Source organism: Anser brachyrhynchus (assembly GCF_964034855.1).
Source record: "Anser brachyrhynchus genome assembly, chromosome: 1".
Taxonomy (NCBI): Eukaryota; Metazoa; Chordata; class Aves; order Anseriformes; family Anatidae; genus Anser; species Anser brachyrhynchus.
In genome coordinates, this window is record NC_137694.1 from 116920979 (window position 1) to 116941795 (window position 20817).

The 20817-nt window shown below is 40.2% G+C and overlaps 1 protein-coding gene across 1 annotated transcript in view; it reads left to right on the plus strand.

Annotated features, from left to right (window-relative positions):
* The window catches only part of PCP4 (Purkinje cell protein 4), a gene marked incomplete at its 5' end in the record, with an annotated part of 62976 nt that extends 43115 nt beyond the window's left edge, over positions 1-19861 (plus strand). The window contains one exon of the mRNA XM_080575920.1: positions 17353-19861. Coding sequence (XP_080432046.1) covers positions 17353-17480 — 128 coding nt within the window. The 3' untranslated portion in view covers positions 17481-19861. The remainder of the gene's footprint in view (positions 1-17352) is intronic.
* Between the last annotated feature and the right edge of the window lie 956 nt (positions 19862-20817).

The following is a 20817-nucleotide window of genomic DNA, read 5'->3' on the forward strand; positions in this document are numbered from 1 at the left end:
GCCAGGGAATTTCTTGTCTACAGCACAGCTAGGTCAAGTGCTACTTCTTCCTCTAACTGCCTAATTTTCCCTCCCCTTATTTTGCCAGGCAAACTTCCTGTTTGGGTCTGTGATGAGGAACATAGATTCATCAGAAGAGGGTAATTGACCAATGCTCTAATTTGGAGTCGCGGTCGATCCTCACCTGAAGCCTGTTATTTCTCTTCACTCTCACAAAACATTTACTGTTTCCCAAACTAGATTTAAGCAGGGCCCAGGTGGGTAGACAGGAAAGAAATATCTGGAAGAAGAGCATCACATTTAAGGAAGAGGCAAAGCAGTCTTTAAAAGTGGAAGATCAGAAACAAGAACACTTTCAATTGTCCTCTCTTTTCTTCCTTGTCAGCTTGGGAAGGAGGGAAAGAAGGAGTAAACACTTGGTTTCCTGAGGAAAAGAGAAAAAAATATTTAATTTGTCTTCTTTACACTCAGGTCTGAAATTCAAGCAGTGTAGAAAGTAGAAAATGAGGTGGTTTTAGATAGAGCAATGGGGACTAGTTCTGTGATGTGCTATATACTGCATATACTGCATTCTGCATATGCCAACACTTGAGGTGTCAGTCAGTGACTTATGTCCTAGCCTAAATTCGTTATTGCACTGGCCCAGCTTGTGTTCTCTAATGCAGAGGAAAGGCATGAAATTTCTAGTCATTCTTCTAGATGTTGACATTGTAAGCTTATGGGCCTTGTAATCCTCAGAAACAGGGGAAGTAAAAATACATTCATACAGGTTAGAAAAACATGGGCTCGAGTGATGATCTGTGGTTGGTCAACTGTGTGTGTCAGCTAAGATGCTGGTTTCGATTGGTTTTATTGACAATCTGACATGTCTGTAAATCCAAGCAGAACTCAAAAAGTATTTGTCAAAGCTTATATTCATACAAGGGAAAGTGATTTGTATACAAGTTTCAAATAAGCAGCAGAGTTAAGTGCTAGAGTAATCCTCAAACACAAAATGTATAAGGGAGAGCTTTGATTAACTTTCGCCTTCTGTGTAATCATTCTAAGTTGCAAACTATTTTCTATTTTTTTCTGAGGTTAAAACTTCACGGAATCATTGGCAATTCTCAAAAAAAAAAAGCACAAGAATATTCACGTTCCATTTTTGGCACATATAAAGATTTTCCAGCTTTCTGTAACTTTTATCTTTACTTCATTTAATTTACAACATTTTACTCACTTTATATACCCTTATTTTGTTTGTTATTTTCTGGACTGGTGGCAAGGTCTATTCATAGAACTGCTGAACTCTGCTGGTTAAAAGCTCCCTTTTCAGTTGTATATAGCCTTGCCAAAATTTTGCTAAAATTTGTCATGTTGATTGCTTGCCTCAAGCAGAATTATTTTGGACGGGTTCAGCAAAGTCATTCCAGTTGTTTCCAGAAATGAGGCTTGAACAAAATGCTAGAATGTCTACCAATTAAAAACAATTTCTGGTGGCCTTTTTTTTGGATTGTTCTGAGCCCTTGTCGTTTTGAACAGAAACTTAAGATTTACCATCTGGGATGTGACTTTTCTATCTTCAAATGTTGCCAAGTTATAAATGCTTGGAAAGACGAGCCTTGCGTTTGATGAAGCAGTTAATTTTTTTTAATGAAAACTCAACATTACTGAGCCAAATACTACACATCAAGACAACTAAACCATTGCTGTCTTTGCAGGGCTTGAGAAAATTGCAGTTTAATTGCTGCTGCTTGCTTCTGTAAGCTAGACTTTGGCCAGGAACTGCAACTGAGAGCATGGTGTTCCCAAGACACCACGGTTGCTTAGGAGGAAACATACCTTCTTCCTTGAATCCAGAGAAGACAGAAGATAGAGCAGGAAGGTCAAAGGATGTATTGATGATGGAGTTCAGTTAAGTCTTGTCAGGAAATTACAGCCCCAGAATATTAGGGAGGGATTGGTACTTGTGAATGGAAACTTGGACTGGGAGGGAGGAATATGGAATGGGATGAGAGAATTGGAGGAGACCAACAGCCAGCTGGTGTGGGAAGGGGCCAGGATGGAGTTCTGAGGTTAGGGCATGCCCTAGTACAGTTGTGGGGATTAAGACTAACCAGATAAAGAAAAAGCATTATTGAGATCTACTGGGAACCATAATGAGGATCTAGGCTGGGGAAGATACGGGGCTAGGCCTGAGTTATACAAGAGGTAGAACAAAAAGGGCCACCACATCTAAAGACATCAATAAGTGAAGAAGTCTATGTCTCTGATGTCCATACCCTTCATCGTCTCATTGTTCCTTTCCTGTTAGCCACATGAAAACCAGTGGCAAAACACGCAAGTCATCCCATTTGCTGCTGACTCAAGTAGAGGACAACAAACTACTGCTGCTGTCAGCTACTTCATTAAAACAAGAGGTCCGTGGGGTGGATCTAACAGTTCCAAGCAGTCATGCTGACGAGCCACGTGGGTGTCCATATGTTGCAGCAGAATATATATATATTTTCTTTAAATCTAGGAAACACATGCTCCTAAGACTATAAAGGTTGCAAAGTCAAGAATTTCAAACAGAATTTTCCGGAATTAAAGTCATCTATGCAAAATTAACTGAATTAATTGCACAGTAGTTTGTCGTTTACTAACTTTTTTGTGCTCAACTTTATGACCTTAATATTCTTTCAAGATAACTTTATGTGTGCAATAAACACACAACTTAAGCAGGAGGGAAACTTTAATTCCCTGGCCTCAGTTAGATTTTCATGTCAATTAGACTATCTGGCACTGGGTTTAATAACTGTCTAATTGCAATTGCAGCACTTGGTTAAATCAATGCCCACCCTTCCTGATAAAATTGTTTTTAAATAGCAGTTGTTAAAAGGCATCAGGTGAAAACTTAGTGAGGTGAAAAGAAAGGTAGACAGAATGGGAAGCCTTCTTGTTGTCCAATCTCACTTTAGTAAACTTTTTTTTGTGTGTTTTCTTTTTAATTTAAAACATTTTGTATTAAAAAGCAAACCCCTCCATCACCTTCTGAGTTGCAGGGAGAACATGAATCCACAAGGATATAAAACATTTAGTATAAATTTATAGCAAAGAATTTCTTTTTGAACCTTGCTGAGGTTTATTGTGCTGGCACTTCCCAGTTCATTGCCTGGATGTTGGTTTTTTGCTGTTGATGTTGTTTGTTTTTTGTGTTTGTTTGTTTTAATTATGCTTGAGATATGCGATCATGCCTCCCTCCAATATGTAAATATTTTTATTAAAAAACAAATGAAAATCAAAGTCCCCCCCTCGAATGAATGAACATGTGCAGTGGCCACCTGCTGAAATCTGTGCACAGCTTAATGCCCTTTCCCTGTCTTGCTGCGGCTGCAGTTCCTTTCAGCACAAGGCAGAGGTCTCAGTCTCCTATTCCTCCACTTTGAGGCCATGTATACATACTCTGTAAAGACGAATGGGGCTACGCTAAGGGTACTCTGGTAGGGTGGTCGTGCTTTAACCCTTTTAGCTGGGACTGCCAGGCAAAAGGAGGTGCTGCTGGATGAGGATGGGAAGGAGAAAAGGGAGGACAGTCCCTCCTGGAGAAGGAGGCAGGGAATACTCCAGGTGACAGAAGTCTTTAGCTGCAGCTCTGAGGGCAGGGAAATAGCTTTGATTGTGGGCCAGTGTAGTACTTCATAGCCACTGCTTTATTGGCAGCTCAGGAATGCACTGTGCTTTAGGCACGTACAACCTTTCCTTGTGTCCTCGGTGTACTGCGTTGGTTTGTTAAGTGGACCATCTGTCAGGAAAATGAGAACATTTTACCCTCCCTGCTCCACAGTCTACTGATATATATAAAATGGTACAAATACGGGCTTACCTTCTCCTTTCACAGGGACTTTATTGGAAAATCATGCTTGCTTCTACCAACATAAAAAAAAAAGTTGGTATGATTACAATAAGCCCACTGCAACCTAGCCTTAATGATCTACACATTAGTTAGATACTTGTCAGAACATATAGCTATGTTCTAATGGGAGAAAAAAAACCTCTACCCTTTGTCTGAAATAGCATCAAGCTCAAAAAAGGATGTTGCTGAGTCGGAGCCTGGGACCTCGAAGGTTTGGAATTTTACTTTTTTTTTTATGGGATGGTCAGAGGAAAAAAAAAAAGTAGAAGCAGGGTTTGAAGTATTGTCTTGTGCCTTTGGTGCCCGACCTTGCTCATTAATCTCTGCTACTTTGAAAAAGCTTGGAAAATTACATTACCCTATACCATCAGTCCTCACTCAATAAATACAGTCACTAAAGTCAGGAATGAGAACTCCCACAGAGCTTTGGTATTGACTTGTTAGAATTCCAGGCTTCAGCCTTGCCGTACAGGAACTGTCTATAAGTAATGAGCAAGCTGCTGAGAAGGACAGTTTGCCCTTCTTGATTTGTTCCCCACTCTTTCAGAGAATCTATTCATTGCCGTTTTTTACTCCCTTATGCCTAACAGTATTGTCCTATGTGCCAGTAAGGCCTTTTCTATTAGTCTATGAAAAGAAATCTGGAAGAACAGAGCTATGTTCTGTCTCAGAGATAACAGTCATGTTATTAGCCTTAGCATCAGTTTCTACAGTAGGAAACAAACAAAAATAAAAACAAAAGAATGTAAAAAACAACAATGATGTATGATATTTGTCTATTTCTTCCATTAAGGAGTGATGAAGGATTAATTTGTGTTATTTGACATTTAAAGAGCATAAACGTATCCTTCCCCTGTAAAATCCAAATTCTCAATTGAGTGCTCGTCAGCTAGGATTTCAGTGCAGAAGCCGTGCCTCCTTCTCACCCACAGATGCTGCATGGGACTGAGGAGGAAAGGAGAGAGGATTTGTGTTGGGGAACTGCACAGGGAGGTGGTCCCTACGGTTTTGTGTGTTCTCAGTGCAGATAACTTCATGTCAGTGAGGGCCTGCCTTGGCTCAGATCAGCAATGAGAAGCGCTGCTAGCAATACCTTTAAGAAGGTACTTGTCTTCCTCAGCACATCTGACTCGCCCATTTTATTTCTTCTCCTTTATGTGGTCTCATCCCTGCAATCAAGCGATGGCTGCCTTTGACACGTGCTAGGTGTAACAAAGTTCCTTGTGATCATCTCCACTCTTCGGGAGAATGGCAGCAGCCATCACTTGGCTCATTAGCTAAATAGCAGAGCAGAGATTTGGTGTTTGCAGAAACTTGCAAATTCAATTATAGTTCTCACAGCAACTGTCATTTGTCTGCTTGTTCGTATGAAGTATTCAATATTGCTTGTCATGGTGTTAACTGTAATCCCTTATTAGGGAAATATAAGGAGTCTTAATGATGTACACTTAAAAAAAAAGGCTTCTGTGCATGAAATAGTCTCTCCCTAGCACACAGAAACACATGCATGCAAAAAAAAATAAAAATCCACTCTTCTTGAAATTAATGGAAATGATGGCAAGAGGTGCTGATACAGTTTTTTTTCTCTGTTCAACTATTTATCTGTAAAAAGAGGAATGTATGCAGACTGTTCAGTCAGCTCCTGAGGGATCATGAGAGGATCCAGATCAGTTGCATGACTGGCAGCTTCACTGGCAATCTCAGCGGAGGGAACAAATGCTTATTTTGACCCTCTGTTGAAGGTGAGCTGTTCTCTGCTCACTGTCAGTGGGATGGAAGCACACAGATGGAGCAGTATGAGAAGGCTTGCAGTACTTCTCTTTATTTTGTCTTCCTTCCTGAAGCAAATAAGGTTTCTTAGCTGCTACAGTTTCAGCATAGTACTGTTCATTAAGGTCTAAATAATTTATTTGATGAGAAGGAATTTCGTGTGAAATAGCAGGTAAGTTTGTCCATATGAATTTTGACAGTTGATGTACCTCTCAAAGTCAGGGAATGTGATCCGTTTGATTAAGTATCAATATCTACATTGGAGCTCATCACCATGAGCTCCCTTTACAGCCGATAGAGAACTAGATAACATAGGAAGAGGATTTGAGGGTGAGATCGATGCTATCCTAAAATGGATGCCTAAAGTAGGTCAGATGAATTGCACCCTCTGAGTGCCTGTTTTCTCCAGTGGGCAGTAGGTTTCTTTCTAAAGCAAGCTGCTGATGAGCTCTGATGTAAACAACTACAAGTTAGGTTAGGCACATTCTGCTCAGGAATTGGAGAGAGCTTTTAATCTAGAATCCATTTTGTAAATGTTTGGCCTAATGAGTTTCTGCATGATGTGTAACAAGGCTTTCCAAATGGCTGCTGGTCAAGACAGCCTGCAGTACGTTGACAACACCCTCCAGCATATAATTCCTTCTCATCCTCTTTCAGAGCCATATTGCCATAAGATCTCCATTTTTCTCCCCCTTATGTCTATTTCAGTGCTATCATATATTCTCCTGAGGTGCCTCTCTCTTCTTTAGAAAGTCAAGCAAACCAGCCTGCAGGGGAAATAAACATATAATGCAGCTTTCTGTGTTCAGTGGAGACATAGTAAACTCAAAGTAATGATTCTGTTCAGATAACAGCCCAAGCAAAAGAAAACAGTGGAAATTTCCTAGAACTCTCCTGCTACAGAATTGCTTTGCTTTATGGTGGAAAACTAAATCTGGGTAGCAGCTTTCAGGAGCCAGAGGAATTTAAATTCTGTACCTTTAGTGAGAGAGTTTCTTTACATGGCACATTCAGCAAAAGACTACTTCTGGCCGAACTGCATCAGTCCAGCACCGTACTGGTTGTGCTTGTGGATGCTGGAAGAGAAGTTACAAAGCCACCTGCTGCAGGAGTGTGTAAGGTCTACTGGTGTGTGACGGAAGTCAGCACAAGCCTGAGTCTCTTGATAAATTCACGTCTATCAGAGTATGCTGGTCTTTACTCAGACTGTGACCTTAGAGTTGCTCTAGACTAGAGTTTATATCCATCACATCTCTGGGGCTCTACTGATAGCATGTGTTTGGTTTTATGGAGGGATGGCAAACTCTTTTGCTAAATACACTCCTAAAAGAATCTCTTAGAGCAAGACTGTTCAACTCTGTGAGCTGGATCAGGTACTCCACGACAATTTAGTTGTCTCTAAAGAACACCAAATACTTCCCAGGGCATTTTTAACTTTACGATATCCACTTGTACCTGCAAGACTTTGAGAATGGCCCAGGCACCCCCAAGCTGCCATGTAATGCAAGACGTTAAAAAACACTGTACATACTTGTATTAAAGCAGTGGCTTTTTCATGGTGAGGCTGTGTCAAAGTAATTATCCTATTACCAACACAGAATAGTGCCTGTATTTGTGCAAATTAAAGTCACGATGTTTGGACATAATTCATTTCTTTTGCATTTAATCTCTGCAGTAAAGTAAATGCTTCTTACAGCTAATCTTATTTATAAGGCATTTCTAGATACCATGTGATAAGACACAGAAGATACAAAGGTACCGAAATGACTCCTTTACTTAAGTGTATAATGTTGAATGGCAAAGCTCAGAGTTCCTACACCTTACACTGCCCATTGCTGAGTAAGCAGTTAAATACTTCATAATTAAAATACGACAATGAATTTTACAAGAGGAGAATCTCTTCTCACTGTGACTTTCCAAGCTCTCATGTAACAGTTTTTGTAAAAGTTACTGTGAAAACTTAAAATAGAGGTCTCATTAGTTGCTAACAGAGCTCTGCTGGTATACAATGATGCCTGGAAATTGCCCTCATTTTACACTTGGAAGATGAGCAGGGCAAAATCACTCTCTTCCTTTTCCTTCATTTTGTGCGTGAAGAGAAACACCTTCTGACTCCATAGCATGGTTCTTTTGATTGACTCCCCTCCTTCTTCTGATTGACAGGTTTTCTTCTGTAACCTATGCCATCTTCCCCAGCTTGTCTTACTTTGTCAGTGCATGAATTTGAGCCCCCTTTTTGCTACTTCTGTGTGGCATATTGTGAACACTGCCATTTCTGTGAGCTTATTCCCTAGCTAAACTGCAAAGAGAGAAGGATTAAAAAAAAAGAAAAAACATTCCTGGAAAGTGCTGCCGTTATGCAATGCAAGGGAGGCAGTGTCACGTTTGAGGATGAACACCCCTCTTTTGCATTTTCCTTGCAAGGGCTCTCAGTTACCGTCGGTCTTCATGCAATTAATAGCATGTGCCAACTCATTTTGAATCGGTTCCCAAGTGGTCTAGAGCTACAAAGCCTTTCGAAGTGCTGGAGGCAACATCTCTATTAGAAAATAAAATGGGCTAGAGCCTTTTCACTGATGCCAAGTGGCGCAGCACGGCTCGTATCAACAGGGCTAGACCTGTGGCCCTGGGTAGTGTGCTGGGGTAGCCACGGCCTGGGTGGCAGCCTTGAGGAGGTTCTCCAGCCTTTGTTTTAAACATTTGCAGCTGAGGATGCTTTGGAGAAGGTCACAGTGCTGAGGGGTAGATGAGGGGGGAGGAATTTATCATTCTGCAGTTGTAAGCGCCTACCACATTAGGGCTCCTATCTAGGACTTGGAGTGCCTGAATGCTACCATAATAGGGAAGTTGCTGATCATATATTAATCAAGCGGTTGACTAGCGAGGCAAGAGGGCGGTTTGCTTCACACGCTGCTGAAATGCAGCTCTTTCCACAGCAAAGCTGTTTAAAGACACAGTGTTGACTGAGGATGGGAGAATTGGAAATTGCACAGGACATTAAAACCACATCATAACGATTCACTTTTAAAACCTGACTGGGACGGGACACTGGGAGTCACATTCAAGCAGAAACTCCCGTAAATTTGGGATGAATTTGTGAGGAGGATCGTGGCACTTTTTCCTTAAGGATGGGACTCGGGGCATCCCTGCTGGTGGGGCATCATTCTGCAGCGAGACAGGGTCATGGCTGTGCCATCACTTGGTCCCCAGCACCACTTCATTTTAGCTCCCAGAGATTCCCATTGGATTTGGCAGTCAGTCTAGCACTCCTCAGATGCAGATTTAGCTATTAAGAGAGAGCTAATGAGATTATGCAGCTAAAATGGACATTTTAATTTGCACTGTTCCTAGCCAAACTTCCACAAAGTTTCATTTCCCCGTAAGAATGTGAATTACGGCTTATATTTTCATAGCCAGAATACCTTCTAGATCCCCATTAACACTTACATACCTATTTATGCATCAGTTATGCAGTTGTAAGCCATTTTCAAAGTCTGTAAATGCTACGTAAATTATTTTGGAGATGAGGAATGATTGTTTAAGTAATATTAACATTTAAAGAAAAACAGTATTTGCTTCCATATTAACTGTTGAGCAAAATCAATTTATCTGTAGTTTGCTATGAATTACTTGAAAATACAATTTTTGTAAATTGAATTTTATTACTGTTCCTTTCTGTTTCATTATATTTTACCCCAATATGCGTAATTTTGCTCTACTTCATTTATCTTATGTCAGAAATAATATTTCTGCTCTGCCACATTATTAGAGCTAGGAAAGAAGGATTAATCAGACACTTCAGAAGCCTCATGCTGAAATAACATTCTAAATTTATAGAAGAACAACCACTATTTTATACAGCAAAACTAATTTTTCAAACTTGAGATAACAACAATGTATTACAAAAGTAAAGGTCAATTTGAAGAAGAAAGGATTATGATTTTCTAATGAAGTCATCTTCTTGATACCAAATTGTAATTTACGGTGTAATAGAAGGATGTTAATTCTTCTCTAGCTTGCTTTAAGTGACATTAAGGGGCTGGTCGGTGTGGTTCAGATAAAAATAGCTGTTACATTTAATTTGATCACTAATGATAACCTTTATTTTTCTTCATAGTGTGCTTTTGAAGTCCCAGGAGCCTGCTGAGCTCCAAGGTTTGCTCTTTGGTTGCAGAGATGATTGCTGTGTGGACACTGCACTTCTCCAGTACCTGCCATCTTCAAATAACTGACCGTGAAAAATGAACACCTTTGTATAAACTCATAACCTCCCCCACTGTTGAGTGCCTGTTTACTGATACAGAACAGAAAGCCTTTGACTTTGGAAGGTGGCCCTTGAATATCTGAGTTCATTACGAAGTGAAGAAACAGGAATGAATGTAGTGATGCCTTCCGTGTCACAAAATGCATACCTCACCCTGAGGCATTTTTAATGAGTAAGAAGGAAAATTAAGATGTTATTCGTAAGCTAATTTATGTCCTTAAGAAATGTTGTAGCTGAACATTTGAGTTGGATTATCTATTTGAGGCAGTCGGTGATACATGGTTGTGCAGACACGGATAGGAAGGGGAAGAAGGCAGAGTTGCGTAGTGTCATGGTCACTGCTCAGAGGACTGAAGGGATTGTGCTTCTTGTGGCTGAGGAGGCGATGGGGCCACAGAGCTCATGTGGAAGCAGTTGCACAGAGGCCTGGTACTGTGTTGGCATTATTGCTAGCATGTTGGTAAAGCAATTAATCACAAGAAACATTGACTTTAAACTGCTCCATCAGTCTAGGAAAGTTAGACCAAAATTTCGTAGCTTTGTGTCATGACATCAGCAGCATGCATGTGAAATTTGTAATCACCAAGTGGTTTGTACCTAGGTATTAGCTCAGGAGGCAGGCTGAGCTGACTGAAAGACCAATAACATCCTGATCTTGGTTCAGTAAGGTAGTTCTAGGTGACAGGAATTGAATAATACCAGCAATATCATGGAGGTCTGTCCCTCAACATGCATAGGTACTGTGCTAATAAACTTCCATCAGCCCACTGTGCTGTAACAGGCTCTTTGCATAAGCAAACCCCTTTGAATCATCCCATCATTGGAGGGTTGCTGAGGCAAAGCCCGCACAGCAGCCTGCCTCAACAGTTGCAAGCTGTTTACACTAGGCTAGCGAGGACGTAGGACCGGTACGATGCTGAAGGATCTGAGAGATGTTTGTTCCTGTTATCACAGAGAGCAACAAGCTGTAGCGGCTGAGCTGATGATCTCAGAGAGGCCTCGATTTGACATTTTATTCAACAAAAGGAGAGGTTAAGATATAAATCAATAAAAGGAGGCAACAGCAGATTAAGGCTCTCTTCCGCATGCCAGTACTACCTTCCTTTCTTCTCCTGGGCTCGGGCAACATCCACTCCCCCAGTGTTCCCATCTGTTCAGATGCTCTGTGAAGTGGGAGCCTGCCTGGGAGCAGCCGGGTGACCAAAGCAAAGGCTCAGAGCCAACTGCTGTGTAATTTGGCCCTGGCAACTGACTGGAGAGGTTTTGTTGTTGAGAAGTAGGCTGTCTCCTTTAATCAGCCATAAGGTCAGTTTTGGTGTTATTTCTCCTCATCTTGCAGAGAAGGAAAAGACTAGGTTGAGTCCCCTAGCTCTCCCTCCTTTTTGTCCCTCTAAGAGAAGACAAGACCCTGTCTTTCTCTTCCTCACCTCTCAATTGAATACGGAGGGGAGAGAATGATCACATCAGCTCTTGGCTTTCAAACTGGCAGTTACACGGCCTAAAACGTGGCTGTCCATACACCTAAGCACCCGTGTTTTCTGTAGCTGGCTGGTGGCTTTGTGCAGTCCTGTTGGAAAAAAAAATGACTCTTCCCATCACATAAAAATAATGCTCCACATGAATGTCAATATCCGTGAGATTCCTGCCCATTTTGGTCCTCTTTAATTAGGGACTGCTCTGCCTCATTGGGCAGCCTGGTGTAATAGCTTGGGATCAGGGTGGCATAAAGACTGTCACAGCTTGAACAATCTTTTGAACAGTGGGAGGTAATGATCCTGCCTAAGGCAAAATACTGCTTCCAGCATGTTAAGGGGCATTGTGATTCTGTCCCACATTTCATTTAGTCTTTTTCCAAATGCTGCAGTTTACCCCCTGAAAAATGAAGTGTTTTTATGAGTATATTCCACCTCCAGCATAGTCCCGTAATTCCTATTGGATGTGGGCCGGGTGAGCAGGGGCGGAGGATAGCACTTAAGATGTGAAATGCCACTTAGAGACTCCAGCCCATGCAATTTTTCATGCTGAATATTTTTCCAGGCAGTGACAAACAATCTTTATTTCATCTGGAGGGTGGAGAAATTCTGAGTATAAAAAGTGAGTCCTCTTTTCCCCCAAATCCAGCCAACCAGCTTTCATCCATCAATGAACACTTCTAGGAAACATTAATCTCTTACCCCTTTATTCAAAGGTCACAAAAGACTTCTTCAGGCTTTTGGCCCGTAAGGAATAAGCCGTGTTTTCTTTTTCCAGTGTTGTCATAGTTCGTTTTTCTTTATAGTAAAAAAGTAAGTGAAAGAAATAGCTGAAGGCATACTTGTGAATAATTACACTTGCACCACATTTCTCCAGAGTTTGCTGGGTAGATTTGAACATGTAAGATTTGATCGTTTTCCTTGTTATAGGCAGTTTCATTATCCATCCAATGTTTGCAATGGATTATGAGGCACTGTGGCAGATTACAGAGAGAGCTTTCTAATGTTTCATCTAGAAATGGAGTTAAAATAGATCTTTTTCAATTGCAACGCTGTGAAATGAGCTTTCAGGGTATTAGATTTGGAAAACAGCTAATTAGATGCAGTTTCAGGCTCTCCTGCTGGGACGACTATTGCATATACAGAAGTAAAATTTGGACTGTGCAAGTTGTCTCAGTCTGTAGTCCTACAAAGTAGTATGCTGGTGCGCGGGTACTCATTACGATGGTGGGGCTCATCAAGAAGTTCATGTTGCACTCCTTGGAGTTCATTCCACCGGAGCTCAGATTTGCCTGACATGGCACATGGCCAGAGTTATCCTACAATAAATATATGATTTTGAAAAACTCAGCAGATGATAGACTTTTCTTATGGCCACCCTGTGACAAGGGCTGAGACTGTTCTTTTCACCTCCACTGTTGGTGGTGATCAGAACCCATATGGGACACATTGTATAAAGGACTCCCTGTTTCTTACAAACTAGTCTCTACCAGTTTGTCATGGCCCGTTCATAAGAAAAGTGGAAGTCACTATCTAGAAGAGGGAATTTGGACCAAGTCTGAAGAAATCTTCCATGGAAAGCCTTGAAATACCTAAGTGTGGTGAGAAAGGTTAGGATTTTCTTTTTTTAATTATGCTAATGAAACCAAGTCCCCTTAGTAAGTGGAAGGTGCAGGCTAGTGCTTATCAACCCTTTTTAATTTCTGAACCCCTCAAAATCATGACTACCTTGTGAATTGAAGGCTACTGAATACAGTCTTGTTCATCCTACTTTCCTCATGTGGGCCTGTGAAAGAAGACCAGAGATCCTTTGATATCCAAGTGGAATTTGCATCTAAGTAGAAAATTATCGTTTTCCTAATTTTATGTTTTCCACCTAAATGGAAAAATCTACACCTAAATTAGTCTAGAAAGTGTGGTTATCAACAAAAGTGTGTATGTGTGACAGGGAGGGGAGGGAATTCAGATCTACCTTTATGGCTTTGTAAAGGTAGCTTAGATAAAGGTGGCTTGTTATCAAACAATTGTTGGCCCAAACTGGTACAAATGAAAAACAACAACAACAACAACAAAAAATAAGTCCAACTGTAAACTCTGTGCAAGAGCTTGCCTATACTCTGGCCTGCTGAGGGTGAAAATTGTCTGGGTTTGCAGATCACTTCCAAGCTAATGATCCCTTATGAAAGAAAAGCTAAGAATGAGAGATGGTGTATGAAAGAGGGACATTTGTATGGGCTTGCATTCAATTCTCTGCATAAATTCCATGATTTGAACATTCAAACTTAGCAGCCTGCATGTTTGAAATTTATGAGCGCTACTGATGGGTAAAGCTAGTGTGGCATAAGTGCATGTATAGTAAAAAGGGTACAAAAAGGCTTTGTCACTCCTACTGGTGAAGTGAGGTCATCTCTAATCTGTTCAAGTCCCATGTACAGGCAGGGTTTTTGTTGTAATTAAGTGGGTCAATTCTTAACTCCTGCTTTTATCTCTGACCATCCAGTAAAGCAGAAGCAGTGGAGTTAGTGGGGAGTGATATATTTTGAATCATTAGGCTACTTTTAGTAAAGCAACTCAAGCTAAAAGCTAAAATCTTTTTCCCGTAGCATAGACAAAGTCAAAGAAGGTACACCGCTTCATTCTCTTCCCAGATTGACAATCCATCTGTTAAAGTGTCTGTGTTTTGACAGTCATCAATAGAAACTGTTTCGGGGAGAACTGCAAGACAATCCACTCCCACCATTTATGGAATACCCCATCTAGCTATTTTCATTTTAACACGGGACTTAAAACTCTTTAAACAAATATGTCTGTGTATTTCTCTATAAATTCACTTACATTCTCTATATATTCAAATGTGGATATACACATATATGCCTATAGAAAGATAAGGATGGACATAGGGAGAAAGAAAACAGGTATGTCATATCCATTATGTCTAGATGATATACATGTTGTATTATAATGTACATTATGCACATGTGTGATAATTTTATATATATATATTTATATTCTTTTCATACCATCTGTAAGCAAGCAATGAAAATCTTAATTAGCCATATAATTGTCTCGAATAGTGTTTATTTTTTAATCTATAAGTCTAAATCATGGTTGAAAACAAAGGGTCCTAACATTCCTATTTATTAATTGGAAGAACAGAGATACAGAAAGAATTTGTAAGGATTTGGGGTTTTGATTTCAACAAGAATGAGCCCAGAAATAAAAGGCAGTAAAATAGATCTTCAGGTATGACGAATTATTGTAGCACAGTTAATTTTAATGCAATAATGATGATTCTGATCAGGCAAAGATTATCTCATTAAAAATTAAATTATAGAGAAATTAAAAGATTAAATTCTAGAGAAAAATAATAATAAATGCCCTTTTTTGAGTCTCTAAGATCTTAAGGTAAGATTGCTGAGTCACTACTGCAACATACTGCCAAGACTAGCCTGTTATAGGACATGAGTTGTACAAGCCAGATTTCAAGTGGTACGAAACCCGTTGTGTCTACTCATCCATCCATCCAGCTTTCCCTATTGACATTTCTAAGTGACAGGAATTTATATACTGAAAAACTTAAATTGATGCATAAACTCCGCTTTTGTTTTCCACTGTTGAGACTGACTACTGTGTCTAGTGAGCTAGGGATTAACCTAAAGATCAAAATGTTACAGCAGAAATGAAAATCATGAAGCAAAGAGATAAGTCTCATCAATTTCAAAGCTGATTAAATGATTTTTTCATTGCTAGTATATATTTTTTTGATAAAATGTATCAAGAGTATTTCTCTGTAAGCGATACTCTTCAGAATAAAACTAAGTTAGTAGGCCCCTATTAATGGCAGAGAGATTTTGACATATGGAAAAATAAAACAGTTTTTATTATCTTATTGCTGATATCACGATGTGGCTACTGTTAGAGCTGATCATGCTATTGATATTTTTTACTCAAAAATTTCAAATGAAAAGTCTATATTTGCATGTTCTGACTGCAGATTCTTAGTTTTTCACAGCAGGATTTTAAAGTACTTTTTTTGATTTCTTTCCATATAAAATGTTGTGATTACTTATCTTAGTTCCCTTCAACCCACAAATACCAAATCAAAATAACCCCCCAAAATACCAACTAAATGTTACTATGTCATTGTGAAAATACTGCTTCCTTTTAAAATGTAATTTAAAAAATAATCTTGGTTTCTGTAGTTGCATACACAGCAATGTGGAGGAGATGGTATCTAGCAATAGGAAAATTTTCACAAAGCATGTTGCTGTGTTATCGATATCAGTTTAGGCACTGGTACAGACGTTTCTGTTTCTTTAAGAAGCCACTTTAAGTTTCAGTTTATATCATGCCTTTAATATGAGAGTTCTTTTTCCTCCTTGGTTGTGTCAACAGCTTGCAAGCACAAGGAATTCATTTCTGAATAAGGTGATAATTTTATTTCTGTACTTAAGGTGGTTGTGTTGCGTGAACACTTACACAAACCATAGAGATTCCTGGATTTAATTGCTATGGAAGTTTGTTTTAATATTAGTGTGATTCCTTATCTTCCATAAAGTCTTAGTTTTGATAACTACACTTTCCTTTATACCTTGTAATCAAAGTTACGATAAGCTCTCAAGCTATTCTTCCTCTCCAGACTTTCTCTTTCTTGTTCTGTTTTCACCTTTCTTCTTAAATGTTCTTTTAGATAAAACAAAATACTGAGCAAACATATCTTTTACATTAACATAGCTGCATTTATTTGGTTACAGAAGGAAGAGCAAGGAATACTGCAAGACGCATGCTAACATCATGCAGTGTTACTAGTGGAAAATGTTACCTGTTTTCTAGTGAGAGGGAGAAAAAAAGAGTAGGGAATAAGTTTCATTTTAATTATACACTTGAAAGTGTTTCTCTTGATTTACATTAACAGTGCTTGGGGGTGGGCATCCCTGAGGTATTAATGTCAAGAATAAAAAAGGAAAATGGTTTAAAATAAGTGAATTGCCACACCTGTTTAAAGTGGAGCTGTCTGCAGACTCTTAGCATGACGTTCACTGCAGGTCTGGCATACAACAATTATATAAGTGAACACAACAAACAACTTCATAGAGAAGAGAGAAACGCAGTGGTACTATGAGGTTGGTGGAGTGAATATGTGTTCTTGCCTTGCTAGTCCAGGTAGATTAGGGTTATCTCTGCAATGAGGGCAGGAGTTTTCCCACAGCTGCACTTTTAACACATAGGTGGATGAAACAAAATTCAGCAAAGTCAGCTGGGCTGTCCATTTGGAGATTGAATGCAATCGAACAAGACGCTGAGGACTGGGAATAAAAGAAGGCAAGGAGCCAAGGATCAAGGCTAAAAGGCAATAACAGAGCCTGGAGAGAAGTGAAGGGAAGCAGCACAGTGGCAGAAAGAGAGATTGAACATAAATGATTTAGAGGGGAAGAGCGTTACGTGCTGAAAGGGATGAGGCAGGAAACAAGTGAAAAGGATGGAAATTAGCCTTAGGAAGTAATCTCTCTTCCTCTAACACCGGAGATGGAATAGGAATAGGGTCTTTATTGGTAATGTAGAATATTTTAATGTGCTTTTGTTCTGAAGTAAAGATGGGGAAGTGAGTAACTTCTGCCTGCTAGAGGCACAGAAGGGTCCCTCAGCCCCCCACTGTTAATTAGCCCGGCAGAGAAGGACTTCCTCAGATGTCAGGGTGATGCTCGGTAACTGCTGAGCAGAGCACTGCTTGGATGTCACTCCTCAGTGCCTAACTATAAACAGGCAGTCAGAGACGCTGCTATTTGGGGGAGAGAGGAGGATTTGATAAGCTATGTTTGCCGAAACTGATCCTAGCGTTTTTCTGAATATACTCCCCGTCATCATGTCTATGTTTGTGAAGGAGAGAGGGACAGGGTTTTTCACATGTGCTGTCCAGTGATTATCTCTATTTGAAAAATATATTGATGTTTTGTTTTGCTTTCCTTGGGCAGATGGACAGAAGAAGGTTCAAGAAGAATTTGACATAGACATGGACGCACCAGAGACAGAGCGGGCGGCCGTGGCGATACAGTCCCAGTTCAGGAAATTCCAGAAGAAAAAAGCGGGGTCCCAGTCCTAGTAGCTACCTCACAGCTTAAATCAAAGTAATCCTGAAATGATTTATCAAGAAAATCAGAAATAACACAAAGATGCATGTACAGAAATGATCAATATTTAAAACCCCATTGGCAGATAACAAACCATGAGCTTGTGTGTGACTTCATCCCAGGTGTTTCACACCCATTATACTCTGTAACTCACCATTTTACTTGATGTTGTAATAAAAAGTTAGGGTGAAGTAATTAAAGTGTCTCCCTTCATCTGTCTTTTCACATTAATCCAGCAAGCACAGTGTTACAGATGAACCCGGCCCAGATGCCTATTTTCCTCTTCACTTAAAGCTTGGAGACATAACAGCACCGTATGTTACAAGGCTTTTGCTGAGGGACGAGAGCACGTGCCTCAGCTGTGCTTACCTCATTTAGAGAATTCCTGCTGCCAGCCAAATGTGACACTAAAATTACTTTCCTGTAATGAGCTTAAAGTAAAAAGTTGCAGACAGAAGCTGGCACGAAGAGGTGTGGGAAGCCATAAGCTTTTATTTTTGTCTTGCAATTATGTCAATAACGTGGCTTAAGTGAGGAAATTGTCATTTTCCTCCCTCTTTGGATGATGATGTTCAAATTGCCCAGCTTGGATGCGCATTGACTTATGGAGAAAAAAAATAAGCAAAATACAAAAAGCAAAATCCAATTCCAGAAAGCTTTGGAAGGCTTTTTTTTTTTTTTTTTTTTTTTTAACACTATTAGTAAAAATACAAACTGCTCCTCTAAACTGTTTTTGATGCAGCTGTTTACCCTCTACATACTCAGTAATTATTTCTATGCTATCTCTGTCTTTTCATATTATTTTCAGTATTTGATGAGTAAATCATAAGACTCCCTGTCTCTATCTATGCTATTTGTAATTTAAAGTGATTTTGTATGAGCCCCTTACTCTATCACTATGTTAGCCCAGTTTCTGATTAATAGAAAACAGCCACAACAATTTCAATTTTCTCCCTGCTGCAAAAGAGCAACAGACCAATTCCAGACTGAACCTATGTAAGGATCTTGCCTGGCTTCAGACGTGATCAGGAATTAGCTGCCTATATAGTGCACAGGGAAGGTTCAGAAAAGATTTTAAAAGTAGCTGGTACTCAGAAAAGGGAGCTATTTAGATGGAGCAACTTGGGCATGCACTGCACAGATACGTCAAAAATCCCATCCTCGGCTTCATCAGCAGGCTTAGGGGTTCCAATAGGCATCTTCATCCCTGGGGAAATCAGAGACAGACATGTTTTCTAAAGGACTGGAGGTTATAGCAGTTCTTCAAGATAGCAGCATGAGCCTCACCTCTAGGCTGGTGGAGGCAGGCATACTGGCTGAGCAGTGGCAGCCTGCCTACCCTTAACTGAACAGCCTGAAGTTGAGATTGCTTCAAGTGTGAGAGGTTTAGGTATAATTCCCAGCTGTCTAGAGGCATTCATTTCCTCCTCTCCCACCTCCCACAGGCATATTCTGATCACCAGGACAGATTGTCAGGCCTCTCATATAAATTGGAAGCTACCAGTAAGGGGTGGGCATAGAGGGAAAGGAAATATCTCATGCTGGTGGCGATCGCTTCCTATGAGAACCCCCCCATAGCAGCGATACTGACAAGGTGCAGAGCTGTGAGTGAAAGCCAGACTGCAAGATTGCGGAGGGAAGGCCCTCAGATTTACACAGGTTAAGGCACTTACGGTGCTGGGCAACAATTTAGTGAGAAGTCAAAATGTGATGGTCAGTGTTAGGAACTCTGGTACCGTGCTGGGTAGGGGGTCCCCTCAGAAATACTGGGCAGAGGAAGCCTGATGGATCCTGTGAGCAGTGCAGAAGGAATATGCAGAGAGAGCATGTGAGGTATTTAATACACACAGCAAAATGGGGCAGGAATGGACAGGACTTTTAAAATCTTTGTTCAGGGATAAGACCCTAAGTGCTGCCCAGACCCTGCCTTAGGCACCTCTGTCTGTCAGACCCTGGCCATATGCCTGACTCACTGCACAACACCTGTGAAGTCAGCATTCTCCAAGCTGCAACTGAGTGCTGCCACTCCAGGAGCATATTTTAGCATCGCTGTTGCTCTGCATTTATGAATTTCACAAATAAATCTCTAACAACACTGCTGCTGTGCTCTAAGTGTAGTTTCTGGAGGCTACAGATTCTCCACTTACCTTTCACAGACTGCTCACCATCTAATAATCACCTCAGTGTAATAATTTAAAAATTGTAATGGGTTTGGATTGTGTTGGTGCCATTTTGTTTAAATGAACATATGTCTGTAATAAAGGACTACATTTGCGTTCTGCATTATGTCATGTGAAATAGCATGAGCTCTGTAATGGCTACTTAATTGAATAAAAAGTATGGGTAAGCACTAGGCTTTTATATTTGATCTGACATTCCTTGGACTTAAATTTCCTACACAACAGGAATAATCATATGGCTGGGACACAATGAAAACAATTACATTACTGAAGCACAGCAACAAGGGCTGTTAGTAAAGGAATTATGGCTCTTTCAGCAGCAGGGCTATTCTTTAATGTGAAGTTCAGAGCACATCTTACAAATACAGTCTTAATATACAGTGAAACATAATGAGGAAATAGTCAACTGGCATGATATTCATATTAATTGTGGCTGCCCTTGCCAGACAATTCCCTTTTTATAAAATGTTTGCATCATAGATTCAGCTCATCTTTCCAAAAGAGGAGAGCTTTCTTGCTCCCAAGTCTTGCTTTTCATCCTTTGTGCATATTGAAGGTGGCAGTTTTTAATTTCCTTTCTTGTCACTAAATCATACTTTTCAAAGACCTCTCAGGGTGTTACTGAGGTGAGGAAAGGAGTTCGATTCAACCAGGAGCTCCACTAAGATGGGAAAAAGAGGACATTTACACATTCCAGGCATTAATTTGGGTCTTTAACGACCAAACACTCAACAAGCTCTCTATTTAACTGGCACTACATAGATGGCAGTAACCAAGTCATGAAAAGCAAGATTTAAATTAGGTGGATATCTTCACTGAAATCCCATGAGTTCCTCTAGGTAACATGAAGGATTATTCAGAGCAGTATGTGTTACAGAAAACAGGGTTATCACTCCCACCACGTACACCTACATCCTCCCCAGACACATCTGCTTCTGCTCCAAATTACCTATCAGATTGTCCCAAAAGAGAATAACCTATGGTTGAATGATCAGAACAATTGCCTGAGCATTAGAAATCCTTTGTTCACATTGTTGCCTGGACCATGAAAATAGCCTGTAGAACTAAACAGCAAAGGAGACTATTAGAAGGAAAGAAACACTATCAGAAAGAACAAGAATGCCCAAAT